At 38.5% G+C, this 17,054-nt stretch overlaps 1 protein-coding gene across 1 annotated transcript in view; it reads right to left on the bottom strand.

Moving 5' to 3' along the window:
• The window catches only part of FREM2 (FRAS1 related extracellular matrix 2), a 137,023-nt gene that overhangs the window by 62,725 nt on the left and 57,244 nt on the right, over positions 1 to 17,054 (bottom strand). The window contains exons 3-4 of the mRNA XM_074378091.1: positions 13,095 to 13,241; positions 8,453 to 8,683 (exon numbers count right to left, since the gene is read on the bottom strand). Of these exons, the coding sequence (XP_074234192.1) occupies positions 8,453 to 8,683; positions 13,095 to 13,241 (378 nt within the window). The remainder of the gene's footprint in view (positions 1 to 8,452; positions 8,684 to 13,094; positions 13,242 to 17,054) is intronic.

Below are 17,054 nucleotides of genomic sequence, written 5' to 3'. Positions count from 1 at the left end.
CTATAGGTATGCATTTGAGGCTTGATAGATAAATGTAAAAAATAATAGAATAAACGTAGAAAAAATTACTTTTTCTTTTTTCATATATATGAGAATAGGTGAAACAATGTTGCTACGGTAAAGTTTACTGTTTAATTGTGATCTTGGTTATTATTTCTTTCATTATTTCTTCATGCGAAATGACAGGCGACTGTATAACTCAGAGGAAATGGAAGAGCTCTGGAGGAACTACATATATATATATTCAAACACTGGCTGGGGGACTTTGAGAAAATGAATTCTTTGAGCCTCAGATATTTCATCTGGAAATTGACATATAAATCCCAGAGTTGTAAGCATAAAGTTTAAATGAATAAGATTGTAAAGGTCCTAATACAGTGTCTGGCTTACAGTGGGCACTCAAATACGGCCACCTACTCTCTTGCCCTTGGCCCGTGGAGCAGTCCTTTTGGACTTCCCTGGGTTAGGTTAGAAAACAGGACAGGAGGAATGACGGTGACCTGACATTTTCTTGAAGCCCTTCTAGTCTCATGGAAATCTGCTGTCTGCTTTTGATCACAGTCCAGCCCAGCTGCAGAGAATCTTCTAATGGAAGACAATTGCTACCATCCAATGGAATTTCACAGGGGAGCGTCCATCCCCTGAGATGCAGTGTCATTTCACCCATCTCTGCCAATGCTAAAAGAAAGTCAAATAAAACAGCTTCCAAGTGGCTGGCTTAGGCAGGGACTAAAGGATGGCTCAGTTTCTTGAGTTCCTCATCCAGAAAACGAGTTTTAACATTTCATGCAGGTTAAAACTCCTCCCACTTGGAACTTTCTATGTGCACAGGCAAAAGATGTAGATTGTGGAATCAAAGTGAAACAAGGGAGGGCAGCAAAGTGGTAGAGAAGGAGGAAGGAGAGAAGTAAAAGTCACGACAACAAAGAGCAGGTTTTCCGCGGGCGGGCACCCTGGGGCGGCAAACTTCTGCAGGCATGGGAGGTAGGACACAGAGAGGTTCCCGTCTCCGCTCAGAGCTCTGTTCTCTGCTTATTCTAGCTCTCCTCTTTGTACCACAGGCTTCAATGGATGAGGGAATTGAATTTATTGACTTACTTAATCAATGACTAAACCCATTTGTCTAGGAAGTTATTGACAGCCATGACCGTGGCAGAATGGTGTATTCTCTCTTTGTGCTCCCACGGCATTTGGTTGAGTAGTACAAAAAGCCCCTTTGCAGCCCTCCATTTTCATGCGACAAAGTAAGTCCTGTTCTGGACAAAAATGTGGGCTTCCGAAGCCCCATCTGATAGTTGAACTGAGCTCTGTGGCCCTTCCATGACGGGCAGGGGCAGGTCCTAGCACGGCTGTGAGAACTGCACGTGGCCACTTGGGAGCTTTGGCTCCGTTCTCCCCGCGGCCACCCCAGGGCTGTCAGGGGTGAGGATGGGGCGCACCTTCACCAGGCTTCCGCTGCCCTTCGAGGCGGCCTGCACTCTGCACAGATGATGCAGAAAACACGCCGACTGTACCCACTCTTCAGAGAGGGGTCAAACAAGCCATGGTTCCCAGCCAGAGAGTCGCAAACATCTGGAGGCACGAGAGGCAAGACAGAGCGTCCATGTGGGGACTGAGTAGTGACTCAGGTCAAGTAAGTCAGCAACTAAGTGTGGTGTGTGTATTACTTCTGCAGTGGCTGTAGATATTCATTTAATGGATAAAGTACATAGTCATTTAAAAACTTACTTAAGTCATGACTATGTAATTTAAAAAATATAAATGGAGGGAGAGTATTATAAGAGTATAATTACAAACATGTGAGACTCCGGGATGTATGCATGTACATGTTTGTGTGTGTGTATATAGAGTTTATGCTAACACATTTTTTGTCATACAATTTGGGAACCAATGTTCTAAAATTTGTCGCATGTGAACTTGAGAGCATCCTATAAACATCAAGTAAAGCACCTAAAGTGGTACGCATGCCTGAAAGGTAGCAAAGGACTGAATGAAAGAATGTCTACACTGTGTTAATCACACTGTCAGGCACAAAGCAATGCTCGATGAGTTTCAGTTATTATCACCACCAGCACCCCTTGTGGGTGAGCAAGGTACTGGCAAAAGAGTGTACCTGCCTGTGTTTATACAACCTGGCTCGAAAGTAAAAGCAGCTCCCAGCCTAAGGTAAAGCAGAGCTGGTTACTCCCTCTTCTTGCTCCCATAACGCTTTGTTCAGTCTTTGCTACCCCACATTCTGTTGCCATCACTTATTTACAGGGCTCTCTTGCCCATTGGGTCATATGCTCTTTGATAGAAGGGATTGCATCCTATTGTCTTTGCATCACCAAGGCACAGTGCTGTGCTCAGCACAAGTGTGTGCTGGATACATTTTTAATACGTGCAAAAAGATCTCATAACAAATCTAGAATTATTATTCAGAAAGAGAGCTTATAACAAGTTCCTAGAGCTAGTGAATTCATAAGTGAAGAGTTACAAGAGCGTAGAAAGAATCAAATTTTTGAAATGGTTGGGAAAGTGATCCTTTGTGGAAAGAAGAAAGACTGTTTAATCTCCTGTTGTGAAATCTAACATTGTAATTTATGACACTAGAAATAACAATAATATTTGTGTTCTGCTTTATGTTTTATGAAACTTTCATAAGAATGCTGCAACATGAGATTAATTTTCTTACTTTGTGCATTAGGAAACTAAAACTTAATAAAAGCTGTTTGATTTGATTAAGGTCATACAAGTAGAAATGGTAGAGATGGGAATCAAACCTAAGGCTTGTAATTTCAAGGCCACTGGTCTTCAGCAAGATATGGGACACTCCAGGCACTTGTCATTCCAGAGCACTTGTCAGTCATCATAGTGATGATGGTGGCCTGGAATGAACAGGGCTGAACTTCCTCTAGAAAACGCCAGGACAACTTAGATCATCATTACATAAAATTACATTACAGCAAATTTTTACTTGGTAGTTTTCAAGAATACAGATTATAGTAAAGCAAGAACCTTCAATATGCTGCATACAAGAGACCCACTTTAGGGAGAAGGACACATATAGATTGAGAGTGAAAGGATGGAAAAGGATATTCCATGCAAATGGAAAAGCCAAAAAAGCAGGTGTTGCAGTACTGATTTCAGACAAAATAGACTTTAAAACAAAGGCCATAAAGAAAGAAAAAGAAGGACATTTTATAATGATTAAAGGAGTGATACAAGATGAGGATATTACACTCGTTAATATATATGCACCCAATATAGGAGCACCTAAGTACATACAAGAATTACTAACAGAGATAAAGGGGGATATTGATGGGAATACAATCATAGTTGGAGATTTTAACACTGCATTAACATCACTAGACAGATCTTCCAGACAGAAAATAAACAAGGCAACAGAGAAATTAAATACTACAATAGAAAAACTAGATTTGGTGGATATTTTCAGAACATTACACCCCCCAAAAATAGGATATACATTCTTTTCAAGTGCACATGGAACTTTTTCCAGGATCGATCATGTACTTGGGCACAAAAGAAACCTCAACAATTTTAAGAAGATAGAAATTATCTCAAGCATCTTCACTGACCACAATGCCATGAAACTGGAAATCAACAACAGAGAAACAAAGGAGAAAAAAAGGAAAGCATGGACATTAAACAATATGTTATTGAAAAAACAATGGATCAGTGAGGAAATCAAAGCTGAAATTAAAAAATACCTTGAGACAAATGATAATGAAAGCACAACCACTCGAAACCTATGAGACACAGCAAAGGCAGTGCTAAGAGGGAAGTTTATAGCGATACAGGCCTTCCTCAAAAAAGAAGAACAATCTCAAATAAACAATTTAACCCACCACCTGAATGAATTAGAAAAAGAAGAACAAAAAGCTCCAAAAAGCAGCAGAAGGAAGGAAATAATAAAGATCAGAGAGGAATTAAATACGATAGAGATTAACAAGACCATAGAAAAAATCAACCAAACCAAAAGCTGGTTTTTTGAAAAAGTAAATAAAATCGACAAACCTCTGGCCAAACTCACAAAGAAGAAAAAAGAGAGAGCACAAATTAGCAAAATAAGAAAGGAAAATGGAGAAATTACAACAAACAAAATAGAAATACAGAATATCATACGAGAATATTATGAAAAACTATATGGAACCAAACTGGATAACCTAGAGGAGATGGACAAGTTTCTGGAAACATACTGTCCACCAAGACTGAATCAAGAAGAATCTGAACACTTGAACAATCCGATCACTAGAAAGGAAATAGAAATAGCAATTAAAAACCTCCCTACAAATAAAAGTCCAGGACCGGGCGGCTTCACCGGGGAATTCTACCAAACATACAAAGAACTCATACCAGTCCTTCTCAAACTCTTCCAGACGATTGAAAAGGAGGGAATACTCCCAAACTCATTCTATGAAGCCACCATCACCCTGATACCAAAACCAGGCAAAGACACTACAAAAAAAAGAGAATTATAGGCCAATATCACTGATGAACATAGACGCCAAAATCCTCACCAAAATTTTAGCAAATAGAATCCAACAACACATAAAAAAGATTATACATCATGACCAAGTGGGGTTCATCCCAGGGACACAAGGCTGGTTCAACATACGCAAATCAATCAGTGTAATACATCACATCAACAAGAGAAAGGACAAAAACCACATGATCATCTCAATCGATGCAGAAAAAGCATTTGATAAAATTCAACACCCATTTATGATAAAAACTCTCGCCAAAGTGGGTATAGAGGGAACATATCTCAACATAATAAAAGCTATATATGACAAACCTACAGCCAGCATAGTACTCAACGGTGGAAAACTCAAAAGCTTCCCACTAAAATCTGGGACAAGACAAGGATGCCCACTATCACCACTCCTATTCAACATAGTCCTGGAAGTCCTAGCCACAGCAGTCAGGCAAGAGAAAGAAATAAAAGGGATCCAAATTGGAAAAGAAGAGGTAAAAGTGTCATTATATGCTGATGACATGCTACTATATATAGAAAACCCTAAAAGGTCCACACAAAAGCTACTAGAGCTGATTGAAGAATTCAGCAAGGTAGCAGGTTACAAAATTAACGTTCAAAAATCAGTTGCATTTCTTTACACTAACGATAAATCAACAGAAGAAGAAAGTAAAGAAACAATCCCCTTTAAAATAGCACCCAAAGTAATAAAATATCTGGGAATAAATCTAACCAAGGAGGTGAAAGAATTATACACAGAAAACTATAAACCACTAATGAAGGAAATTAAAGAAGACTTTAAAAAATGGAAAGATATTCCATGCTCTTGGATTGGAAGAATCAATATTGTTAAAATGGTCACACTGCCCAAGGCAATCTACAGATTTAATGCAATCCCTATCCAATTACCCAGGACATATTTCACAGAACTAGAAAAAATCATAATAAAATTCATATGGAACCATCAAAGACCTAGAATTGCCAAAGCATTACTGAAGAGAAAGAAAGAGGCTGGAGGAATAACTCTCCCAGACTTCAGACAATACTATAGAGCTACAGTCATCAAGACAGCATGGTATTGGTACCAAAACAGACATATAGACCAATGGAACGGAATGGAGAGCCCAGAAATGAACCCACAAACTTTTGGTCAACTCATCTTTGACAAAGGAGGCAAGAATATACATTGTAATAAAGACAGTCTCTTCAGCAAATGGTGTTGGGAAAACTGGACAGCAGCATGTAAAACAATGAAGCTAGAACACTCCCTTACACCATATACAAAAATCAACTCAAAATGGATTAAAGACTTAAACATAAGACAAGATACAATAAACCTCCTAGAGGAAAACATAGGCAAAACATTATCTGACATACATTTCAAAAATTTTCTCCTAGAAGAAATAAAAGCAAGAATAAACAAATGGGACCTAATGAAACTTACAAGCTTCTGCACAGCAAAGGAAACCAGAAATAAAACAAGAAGGAAACCTACGGAATGGGAGAAAATTTTTGCAAGTGAAACCAACAAAGGCTTGATCTCCAGAATATATAAGCAGCTCATACGACTCAATAAGAAAAAAATAAACAACCCAATCCAAAAATGGGCAGAAGACCTAAACAAGCAATTCTCCAAGGAAGACATACAAATGATCAAAAAGCACATGAAAAAATGCTCAATATCACTAATTATCAGAGAAATGCAAATCAAAACTACAATGAGGTATCACCTCACACCAGTCAGAATGGCCGTCATTCGAAAATCCACAAATGACAAATGCTGGAGAGGCTGTGGAGAAAGGGGAACCCTCCTACACTGCTGGTGGGAATGCAGTTTGGTGCAGCCACTGTGGAAAACAGTGTGGAGATTCCTCAAAACACTAGGAATAGACTTACCATATGACCCAGGAATCCCACTCCTGGGCTTGTATCCAGAAGGAAATCTACTTCAGGATGACACCTGCACCCCAATGTTCATAGCAGCACTATTTACAATAGCCAAAACATGGAAACAGCCTAAATGTCCATCAGCAGGTGACTGGATAAAGAAGATGTGGTATATTTATACAATGGAATACTACTCAGCCATAAAAACCGACAACATAATGCCATTTGCAGCAACATGGATGCTCCTGGAGAATGTCATTCTAAGTGAAGTAAGCCAGAAAGAGAAAGACAAATACCATATGAGATCACTCATATGTGGAATCTAAAAAACAAAAACAAAAACAAACAAACAAACAAACAAAAACAAAGCGTAAATAAAGGACAGAAATAGACTCACAGACAGAGAATACAGACTTGTGGTTACCGGGGGGGTGGAGGGTGGGAAGGGATAGACTGGGATTTCAAAATTGTAGAATAGACTACACTGTATAGCACAGGGAAATATACACAAAATGTTATGATAACTCACAGAGAAAAAAATGTGACAATGAGTGTGTATATGTCCATGAATAACTGAAAAATTGTGCTGAACACTGGAATTTGATGCAACATTGTAAAATGATTATAAATCAATAAAAAAATGTTAAAAAAAAAAGAATACAGATTATATAAGGAGTGTGTGTGTGTGTGTGTGTGTGTGTGTGTGTGCGTGCATATGACTATTGTGTGTATTTTGTTTCTAAAATCCCACTTCTCACACTTACTATGGGTGTAGAGTAGTGTGTGTATGTCACCCTGGGCTTGTAAGTAGGAAGGCACAAATGAGTTTAAGTGTCTTATTCCTTAAGGTAAAGTAGGGTGATTATACCAATGGGCAAATAAAATATCAAGAAATGGCTTCAAACAAACTCTTAACTAATGGGCCAGTTTATATGTATTAAAGCTGTCACGGGCTTGTTCCAGAGAGAGAAGCTTTATCAAGCTAGCACTTACCCCAAAGACCAGAAGAAAATTTACTTGTTTATTCTTAGATATTGCAGATAAAATTAAATGTAATTAAATGCTAACTGTTCTTTAATGGAAATCATAAACATAACTAACCTTCATATTTAAAGGCAGAGAAGTTAGTTAAGCAAACAGAGCTGAAACTCCACTTTCTTACCCTCTCTCTTTAATTATGCTCCATCTTGAAACCCAGAGATTTCCACATACATCTCTATTTCATGTACTGAGTAGATTGTATCTTTACAGAACATTTAAGAGTTCTCTGACTGACAAAATAAAGTAGGCTGGCAGTTTCAAAGAAAGTCATGTCTGTCTTCTGACAGCATTTCAGCTTTAGAGGAGTCTCTCCAAGCTTTGTCTACATGCCAGCCCTCAAAAAGCCAGCTCAACCTTTTTTTTTTTTTCTCCTGGCTGCATTGAGACAAGTCAGGACTGTAGAAATATAGCAGGGGGAGGGGAAAGGTCAAATTACACTCAAAAGCAGTGAGATTCACTTTAAACACCAGCCAAGGGTGTGCATTGACAAGAAAATGTAATCTAACAGAAAGTAAGAGCAATGATTCCCAACATTTTTTACCAAGGAGTGGGGGTGGGTTGGGTGGGCATTATGTAATAAATGTGCAAACATATGGCAGAATGAAAAGTTTTGGCTGGCGAATATAGGAAGAAGCTTGAATAATTAAGTGTTACATGGAGAACAAATTAATCCCCAAATGGTCTAGTTTCTAAAGCATTTGTTTAAAGACATTTTCAAAAGATATTTAAAAGACTTTAAAAAGTCATGAAATAATGCTAAAAAAACAAGGTGAGTGATGTCAGTTCAAAGGATAGAATTATAATAAGAGAAAGAACATGTTGATAATCCTATGCATATTTGTAGTTCATTTACTCGAAAAAATACAGCTTCCCTTCATTAATTTTTGGGTTCCCTCTGCCAACAGCATAACTGAGAATACTGAACCGTTCTTCTAGAAAGTTCTCTCTATAGAAAATCCAAACATTGGGTTTAAAACTTCCTTCATAAGGTGTTTTGTCCTGAAAATCCAACAGCAACAACACAGGCGAGTTGGCGGTAGCTCTTACCGTCTCCTGGGTCCACGATCTCCACCGTGGTCACCGTGGGGAATTCCAGGGTGGCCAGCACGGGCTCCGAGAGGACCACCTGGAAGGTCTCGGACTGCTCGTGCTCCCCGTCACTTGTGATCCGCACTCTCCACGTGGCCCTGGTCTGGCCCGGGTTGAACTGCACTTGTTTTTGTGCTTTGCCCTTGAAGTCTTTGTCTCTTTTTGCCGTCCCGTCTCTTGTGCCAATACCTTCACGGAAACACAGCATCATCTTTTTAGGCTTATCTTCAGTTGGGTTATTAAGGTTTTCCTTGTTGTGAACTTTTTGTGGGTCATTTTATCCTGCAGTGCAAGGCTAATGCTGCCTTGATTCCGTGTAATGGATAATGGGGTATGGGTCCCCAACAGAAGTGTTCTGCTGGAGACGTTCAACAGTACATGACTCTGTTCAACTCTTGCACCGTTACGGTCTTGCTATATGTTCTTTGCACTCACTAGGTTGGTGTTAGCACCTCTTGTAAAACAAGACAGTGTAAATTGATATTCACGTTCTGAAACAGTCTTACACCTACGTATTCATACACTCTGAATCTCTTCACATTTACTTTTTTTTGCATATGTTGTATTGCATGGGTCATATTTTAAAAACTTAAGAAAAATTCTCTAACTGGAAAATATAGTAAGAGACTCTGTGAGTCAAATAATTCTCTGATAATCTAAGTTGTGAGTGGCCAAGCATAATAACAAAAAATTGTAATATTCTCTAAACATTTCATGGAACTAGGGCCCTTAAAAGAATGTAATTCAGTGTTTGTCAACATGAGCATTGCCAGGTTTTCTTTGAGGAACAGTCCAGAATTCCATGAAACCATGTGGACAGAAATAAAGAGCTAAATGTATATGGTTACTATGTGTCTGACTGACTCTGGTGGTTCATTAGGTCAATTTTAAGTTAGCTGGGAAGGTTGAAGGAGCTCTGAGTCTCCAAGTACACTACAAGAGGACCTTTCTTTACAATTATCATGCCACATACTCAAATCACAACACATATCATCTATTAAGCAGAAAGAATCAACAAATTCAACATCATAGAAAAATCGTAAAATTAGAGTTAGTACTTGCTATGGTCTATCTTCAAGTACTGCATCAGAACCTCTCCATGAGTCAGGTTAATAGAACAATTTCCATTTTCAAATATGTTCCTTTACACACCGGCAATTTTCAGAGAAGTTGGTAGGAAAGACAGACTTTAGAAAGGAAAAACAAAATCTTGCGACCATTAGTGTTAAAAAGTCTGAAAATACTTTGTAACATTTCTCATTTAATTGAAAAAATTATCTTATCCTTAGAAAATGTCCTTTTGTTCTTCAAACTAGAAGCGATGCTGCACCAAGTAAGATCCATTCAACCACAAATGTTCACTGAGTGTCTACTATGTGCCAGGATTTAAGTGCTGGGGCTGAAACAGATAACAGAACAGATGAAACCTCTGCCCTCGTGGTGTTTATGAAAGATTAATTTGAATATTTATTTCTTCATCTCAGTATATCACTGACTGTTGGTTTCATCTTCAAATGAAGATGAAAATAAATATTTCTTCTAGATCTCAGAAAAATAACTGAGATATAAATATTGCATTTGTTTTAATAGAAAGTAAAGCATGATTTATTTAATGGCAAGAGGGAAAAGAGCATAGAACTGGGAATTCCAGCACTATATATCGTTTTTTTTTTTTTGGCTGTTTCCTCCCCAGACAACTCCGTCCCAACGAAAAGTCATTCCTTTACGTCATATTCTTTTTTTTTAATTGAAGTATAGTCAGTTACAATGAGTCAATTTCTGGTGTACAGCTTAATGTCCCAGTCATGCATATATATACATATATTCATTTTCATATTCTTTTTCATTAAAGGTTATTACAAGATATTGAATATAGTTACCTAAGCTACATAGAAGAAATTTGTTTTGTAATCTATTTTTACATATAGAGGTTAACCTTTGCAAATCTCAAACTCCCAAATTTACCCTTTCCCACCCCCTTTCCCCCAGTAATCATAAAACTGTTCACCACGTCTGCGAGTCTGTTTCTGTTTTGTAGATGAGTTCATTAGCCAGCACGACATATCTTGTTGAACGTTGCTGACTTCCTGTCAGCTCTCTGGCTCCTAATGCACACAGAGTGCTTGTCAACACCTCTCGGCTCCACCGCAATTCACTGCCAAGGTGATGATGGAAGGACTCATTCTCGCTGAGGTTCCAGCACACATGCAGCTCATTGACCCGTCTATCCCCAGCGGTATGGCCAGCAAAAGAATCTTTTATTTGGTCCCTGACAGCTACTGCCCACTTTCCTGTTTTGTTTTGTTTCATCAACAAGGCATTATTTTTCTAGGGATTCAAAAGGCAGTGAAAAACAAAAAGGACTCAGTTTAATACAAAGAATGTCCACTGGTTCCAACTAAGTCATTCTTCTAAGTGATAATCAGGTCATCCAATCTAATAAAATAGTAAGTTGCAAAGCCAAATCGCAGTTGTTACTGCTAAAAGCACCCAGAATTTTTTCAGTGGATTTTACATGAGATTCTCAACTGGATGTGAAGTATAAACAGACAATATCTTTGTTTCGTCAAACAAAGAGGAATGGACTTCTATTTAGTGAAAAAAGACTGTCGTCTTCAACTGTTTGATATGCTGCTCAAACGTGAGATAAACAGCGAAGGGCAAGTCATCTTTTTTAAAAGGTAAAATAAGACCCAGATGGAGTACTAAATTTGCTTGGGGTCAAAAATAAAAATTCCGCTTTTCTAATTAACACATGGTACTTATTCTAAGTGCAGGGCTAGCCCACCTTGTTGCTTAAAGTGTGGTCCATGGGCCAGCAGCACAAGCAGATCTGCAAACTTGTTAGAAATTCAGAATTTCAAGCCCTACCCCAAACCTAATGAATCAGAATGAACATTTCAGCAAGATCCGCATGTAAGTCTTGCGTGTGTTAAAGTCTGAGGGTCGATAGACGGTTACTAAACACATCCCACCTCCATGAGTTCCTTTTACACAGGGGCCCCATTTTAGTAAAGGATTAAGAAATGGCGTGTAGACTTGGGAGGAGACAGGTTAGTCCACACTCATGTAATGTGGTAGAGGAGACAGTCACACACACTCAATGTCCAGAAATTGCTTGCCCTTGAAGATATAAAGAAATATTCAGCTGGCAAACCATACATATTGTAAAAAATAGTATTAGATGGGGCAAGAAGAATTCTGGAAATTAAAAAGCTAACCAATTGGGCTTCGACTTATGCTTCTTTTTTTTCAAAAGACTAATTTAGTAAACAAACCGTATTACTTTGATTTACTCAGTGACTGCAATTTCATCTTTTGCTGTGGGCACAGAAAAATGGCATGGAGGTTAATCAAGGAAATTTCGGAAAGAGAAATTAGATTTTAATCCTGCCTTGGCCACCTAGCAGCTATGGAATCAAAGGCGAGTTATTAACTTCCTCTGTTATAGAGGATTTAAGAAGCATTATGGTGTAGTAGTTAAGAGAGTCAGTCCTGGAACCAAATCTCACCTCTGTCTGTTAGTAGCGGTGTGACTTTGGGGATGTGACAACCTGTCTGTCTTCTTACCTGTGTAATAGGGGATACAGCGACCCGCTTCTCCTGGGGCTATGTAAGGTATTGAGGGCCAGTCCTGGCCCGTAATCAGAACTCAATAACTGTTAGCTATCAGTATTATCACTTCACAGTCCATTACCTGACACAGAGTCTGGCACTTAACAACTGGTATCAAGAAAATACTAGTTGAGTCAGTGAATAAAGGATTGTAAAGAGTAAAAGAGATGAATAAAGTACTTAATGTGCTTAGCAGAATATCTTGTATTTAGTAAATGTTCAGTAACTGGGAGTAGTAAGATCTTTGAAATTCGAACCCTTTTGTGAGCTGCTAATACAGATTTAATTTATTAATGGATTATACTGGCTACAGATTGAATGATCATCTTTGAGATAATGTATATACAAAATTCATGATTTATTTAAAAGGGTCAAAGAGCACAAAATGGCTAGTAGTTAACACCTTACTGTTAGTTTCCAAGAAAAGTCACAACATATATCTTTATGAAGTGCTTTTACATAGTGCTGGGGTTCTTGAAACTTTTAGTGACCTACCAGAACATTCGAACACAACAGAGAGTAAATTACACTTCAAAGCTTAATAGGCCACTGAATAGTTTTTTGTTTACTTATTGTTAGAGTAGTCTTCATAAATTGATATTTCAGCAGAATTTTATTTTATAGATAAATTATAGATTTGCCTAAGCCTAGCCTAAGATCTAGTGACATTTAAATTTTTTTAGCTTATGAGTGATTACTACCATTTTGTAAGATTATTTTAAATCAGAGAAAGACCACATGCAGGTAGAGGGTTTGAAACGACATATATTTTGGTTACATATTTCTTATTTTTGCAGCTTTTGTCTCTACAATGTAGCCTCAACGCAAAACTTTTTGGCATGTTTCTTTAGCAGTTAAAGAAACTTTCATTGTCAATTTCTCCCTAAGCTTTAAAACTAGAGCTTTAAACATATTTTAATCATTGCAAAACTGAGCTTTTGCTAGAAAAATGTCATTTTGAGACAGAAGTGCAAATTAAACTTACTTATAAATGAAGTCTCTCCCAAGTAACCTCTACGTTTAAGAACGACATCTAGAAATTTGGAGTCCTCGTTGACCAAGTAATACTCCTTTTCAAAAGAGATCCAAGCCCAATTCAGACGAAAGTGCTGCTTGGTTAACTTGTTTCCACCTGAAAAATAAGAATGGAAAGCCCCAAATTAGTGCTTTCCGGAATGAATGACCTCAGCAATTCCAAAGATGACTTTAATGATGCAATATTAAGAATTCCTAGAGCTACTAGGTTTGATACAAAACCTAGGATACATACATGGAGACACAGCTTATGGTCCAGCGACTGTTATACAGAAATACAAGAGCTGACAAAATTCTTCGCAAAAATCCCGCCATCTTAGCAGGGAAAGTGGGTCGGGGGAAGGAGCACGGAAGTACCAGAAGCAATTTTGTTTAATCATAAAAGCAAGTTTCCACGTTGCAGGATGACGCACTTCCCACAAGGTGCCGCTGGAGAGCAAGTTTTTCTATAAAGCGAGCTGCAAGGCTTTTTTGTGATGTTAAACACACACTCACAACTTCACAAATACCTTTTTCTGGTTCACTGAGCAACTGGGTGGAAGGCTTTCATTATAACCACTTAAGGAAAAACAAATATCCCGTCTCCACCTCCCTTCCCCACCATATTCCACTCCATTCCTCAGAGCAAACAGACAGGTCTTTTCATTGATTCCATTCTACTCCGAAGATAAGCCTTTCTCCTCCTACTTTCCCACCAAAATGGAGCTGGCTGCCTCTCGGGAGAAAATAAACCTTGTGTGTGATCTCTCTAATGTGAAGGCTGCTCTGCTAGGCAAATGAAAACAGAAGTTGTTATCAGCTGATCACCCTGCGTGTCCCCCTCTACTTTCTTTGATCTAACCCAATTATTTCAGAGTAAGGTGGGGTTCATGAACAAAGGTATCAATAATTTTTTTTAAGTCTTTCTGTAAAACAGTGGGAAAAAAGCCCACTGTTTTAATAAACACAGCTAGAGGCGCAATTTTAATTCCAGTTTCTTCTCTTCTGAGTTCACATCGAGTTCCTTAGAGAAAAAGAGACAAGACAGGAAAACGTTGAGGTTTTCATAGACTGAGGGCAAAAAAATCTACACAAGGGAAAACATAGTGAGTGAACAGACATGAAAACATGTGTATCTTGGCTAGAAATTTTTTAAAAATTGCAGTGACTTTGAGTTATGAATTGACATTTACTGAAGATTAAATACTCAGTACAGCCAAGCTTATGTAAGGAAATTGGTTTTCTTGTTTACTGCTGTTTGAATTGTAAATTAGCACGAACCATTGAGACTGGTACATGGCAATGTGTGCAAGACACAAAAAGATGTCCATGCCATTGGATCTTGTAAGTCCTTCTGAGATTTTTGCTTCAAGAAAAGAAAAAAACATATTTGTAAGGAACTATTCATTGCAATATTTTCTACATTAGCCCCCAAACCGAAAATCTTAGCGTTTACTATATTGTGATACATAAAATCAATGAAATAGTATTTGGTCATTAAATAATAAATATGCAAATCTCGTTGAAATATTTGAAACACTTAAAATACAGAAACAAATGGTATTGATGCTGTGAATGTAGCTATGAAAAATAAGACATTACAAATATGGAGCTGCTTCCTGTGTTTTAAACTGATAAGGATTACAGACCTTTCGTTTTTAGCTAAAATTTTTAATATAGAATATAAATAATTTGGAAAAACAAGTTCATTCCTCATTTTGTCTTTAAGAACTTATGAAGTCTAACATGTCCTCGGCACTGGGTGCTGATCTGGGGACGTGGGGTCATGGGCTGGGGGCTCCTCACGCTGGAGTCCACAGCCCACTTCACAACTTATCTGCTGTCTGACTTTGAGCAGGCGTCTTCCCTAGACCTCTGTTTCCTCACTCGGAGGGTCAAAAGAGGGTAAAATTAATTGATGCCTGAGTCTGCTGTGAAGATCAAGTGAGATACCCGTACATTCACGCAGTAGAGTGCAGGACATGGATAGCATCCTTCAACAAATGTTAGCGCGCTCCCCTCGCCGCACCACGCATGCTCAAATCCATCCTGCACGCCCACGGCCAGACTAGTCATCTGCCTAAATCCACCTGTACTCAGTTCTCCTTTGCCCCGTCTCCCTACAGCAGGTTCGCACATCAGGTCAGGCCATCCTTGGCAGACTCCCGGTTTCACCTGCCCTGCCCTCATTCCCGTTGCCTCTAATCTGAACACTGAGGTCCAGCCAAGGGTCCTGCTGCCCTGTGGGTTTGCCACCCCGACTCTTCCTGTCACTTCTGTCCTCTGGCCTGAAACGATGACCCCATCACTCCTCTGCTTGCACCTCTACTCCTCCAAGGCTCCCTGTACCGCCTCCTTCATGAAGCTTCCTGCAGCGACTCCAGCCCTCTCATCTCTTTGTGGTTCTGCAGCTTTTTCAGCTACTGATTATTTTGTGCAGCTTTGCACATTAGCAGATATCCTCTCATACTGTTTAATGGCGCACATTTACTAATTGTACTAATTTTTTGTCAGAGATTGAGAGTGGCCATTCATTCTTTTTCCATTGCCAGCACTTGGTCTTACTGTCTTTAAAAATACTTCTTTTTACATTATTGTGTTTAGGTTCTATTACTTGGAACATTTCTTCTAGAAAGTAATAAACAAGAATAGGATAGCATTTAATCAATTAATACATAAGACGTTTCTGATTTCTCAACTAATCATTACTCGAAAACAACGTTATGCCACACTTCTATCTCATTTAGATTGTGGCTCTACCAAGTCCCAGATTTTATTCCCATTCCTTGTCCGTCTGAACACCTTCAGCTTCGCATCCCATCACGTCTCCACGGAGAGAAATACCCATTCACATCCAAGTTCTCACTGTTTTCTGAATGTGGTGGGTGCTTTTGCGTGTGGGAAATCTTCTGCCCAAAATATCTTTGCTTTCTTACTCCTCCTAGCAATCTGTTTGGGTCCAGCTCACCTGCCTACAGCCAGGAAGCCTGGCTTCGGATGCTGTGTGTACCCCTTCTGTATCTGCAACCCGAGTAATCCTAACTCTTTATCTTCATGGATATACTGCCATTAACTGCCTTCCTGAGCATCCCAGGACGGGAACTAGTCAAATTCATCCTTCTAGTCCCCAAATCCAATGCAGTGCCTAAAACGTGAGGTCTAAAGACTTATTTCTTGATGAGAAAGCTTATGGTATAAGTATGATTTTTAGTAATAAATTGGCTACTTTGTGACTCCTGTTTGATTCTTTATTTCATAACAGTTCTCAGTTTATACAAACAAAGCACATATTACAGTTTTACCTGACTTGTGATGAATAACCTCTGACCTATTCACTAACTCTTGTGATTAGCAAGTGAATTTGATTATAGTTCTGTGTACTTTCCTTCTGACTCTTTCTTACCCCATATCCAAGAACAAAATCACTAAGCATACAGGTCCTCTATTTCTCTAAATTTTGAGTTTTTAGCTATTTTAAAGATCTAATTTTAACTCTTTCCTAAAATGTTCCAGAAAATATTAGTCTTTTTCTGAACAGTACATGTTTTAAGAATATTGACTCAATGAGGTCTTCCCTCACGCAGCCCCAGCATTCTCCAGCTCCTTTATTCTGGGTAATTTTTCCCTTCAGTGCTTTCCAAATCCTCATACCCTGTTTATGTTATCTTTTTTGTTAGTTCACTCTGTCTCCTCCCATTGTAACGCATGATCCACGGAGGCAGGGAGTTCATTTTACTTACTGTTAGAAAAATGCTGATTTAATGAATTAGACACTCTAATGTCTTGGTTAAAAGTAGTGCTTCATTTATCAGGTCATATAAATGTCCTACATAAATGTACCATATCTCTTTTAAGTCTTTTTTTTTTTAAACCTGAAATTGTTTTTAATGATACTTTCTAAAATGTCTTGCAAACTTCTATTTCACGAACA

The sequence above is a fragment of the Camelus bactrianus genome, chromosome 14, assembly GCF_048773025.1.
Source record: "Camelus bactrianus isolate YW-2024 breed Bactrian camel chromosome 14, ASM4877302v1, whole genome shotgun sequence".
Classification (NCBI taxonomy): Eukaryota; Metazoa; Chordata; class Mammalia; order Artiodactyla; family Camelidae; genus Camelus; species Camelus bactrianus.
The sequence above is the reverse complement of the archived record's forward strand: the minus strand, read 5'-3'. Positions and strand labels throughout refer to the sequence as shown.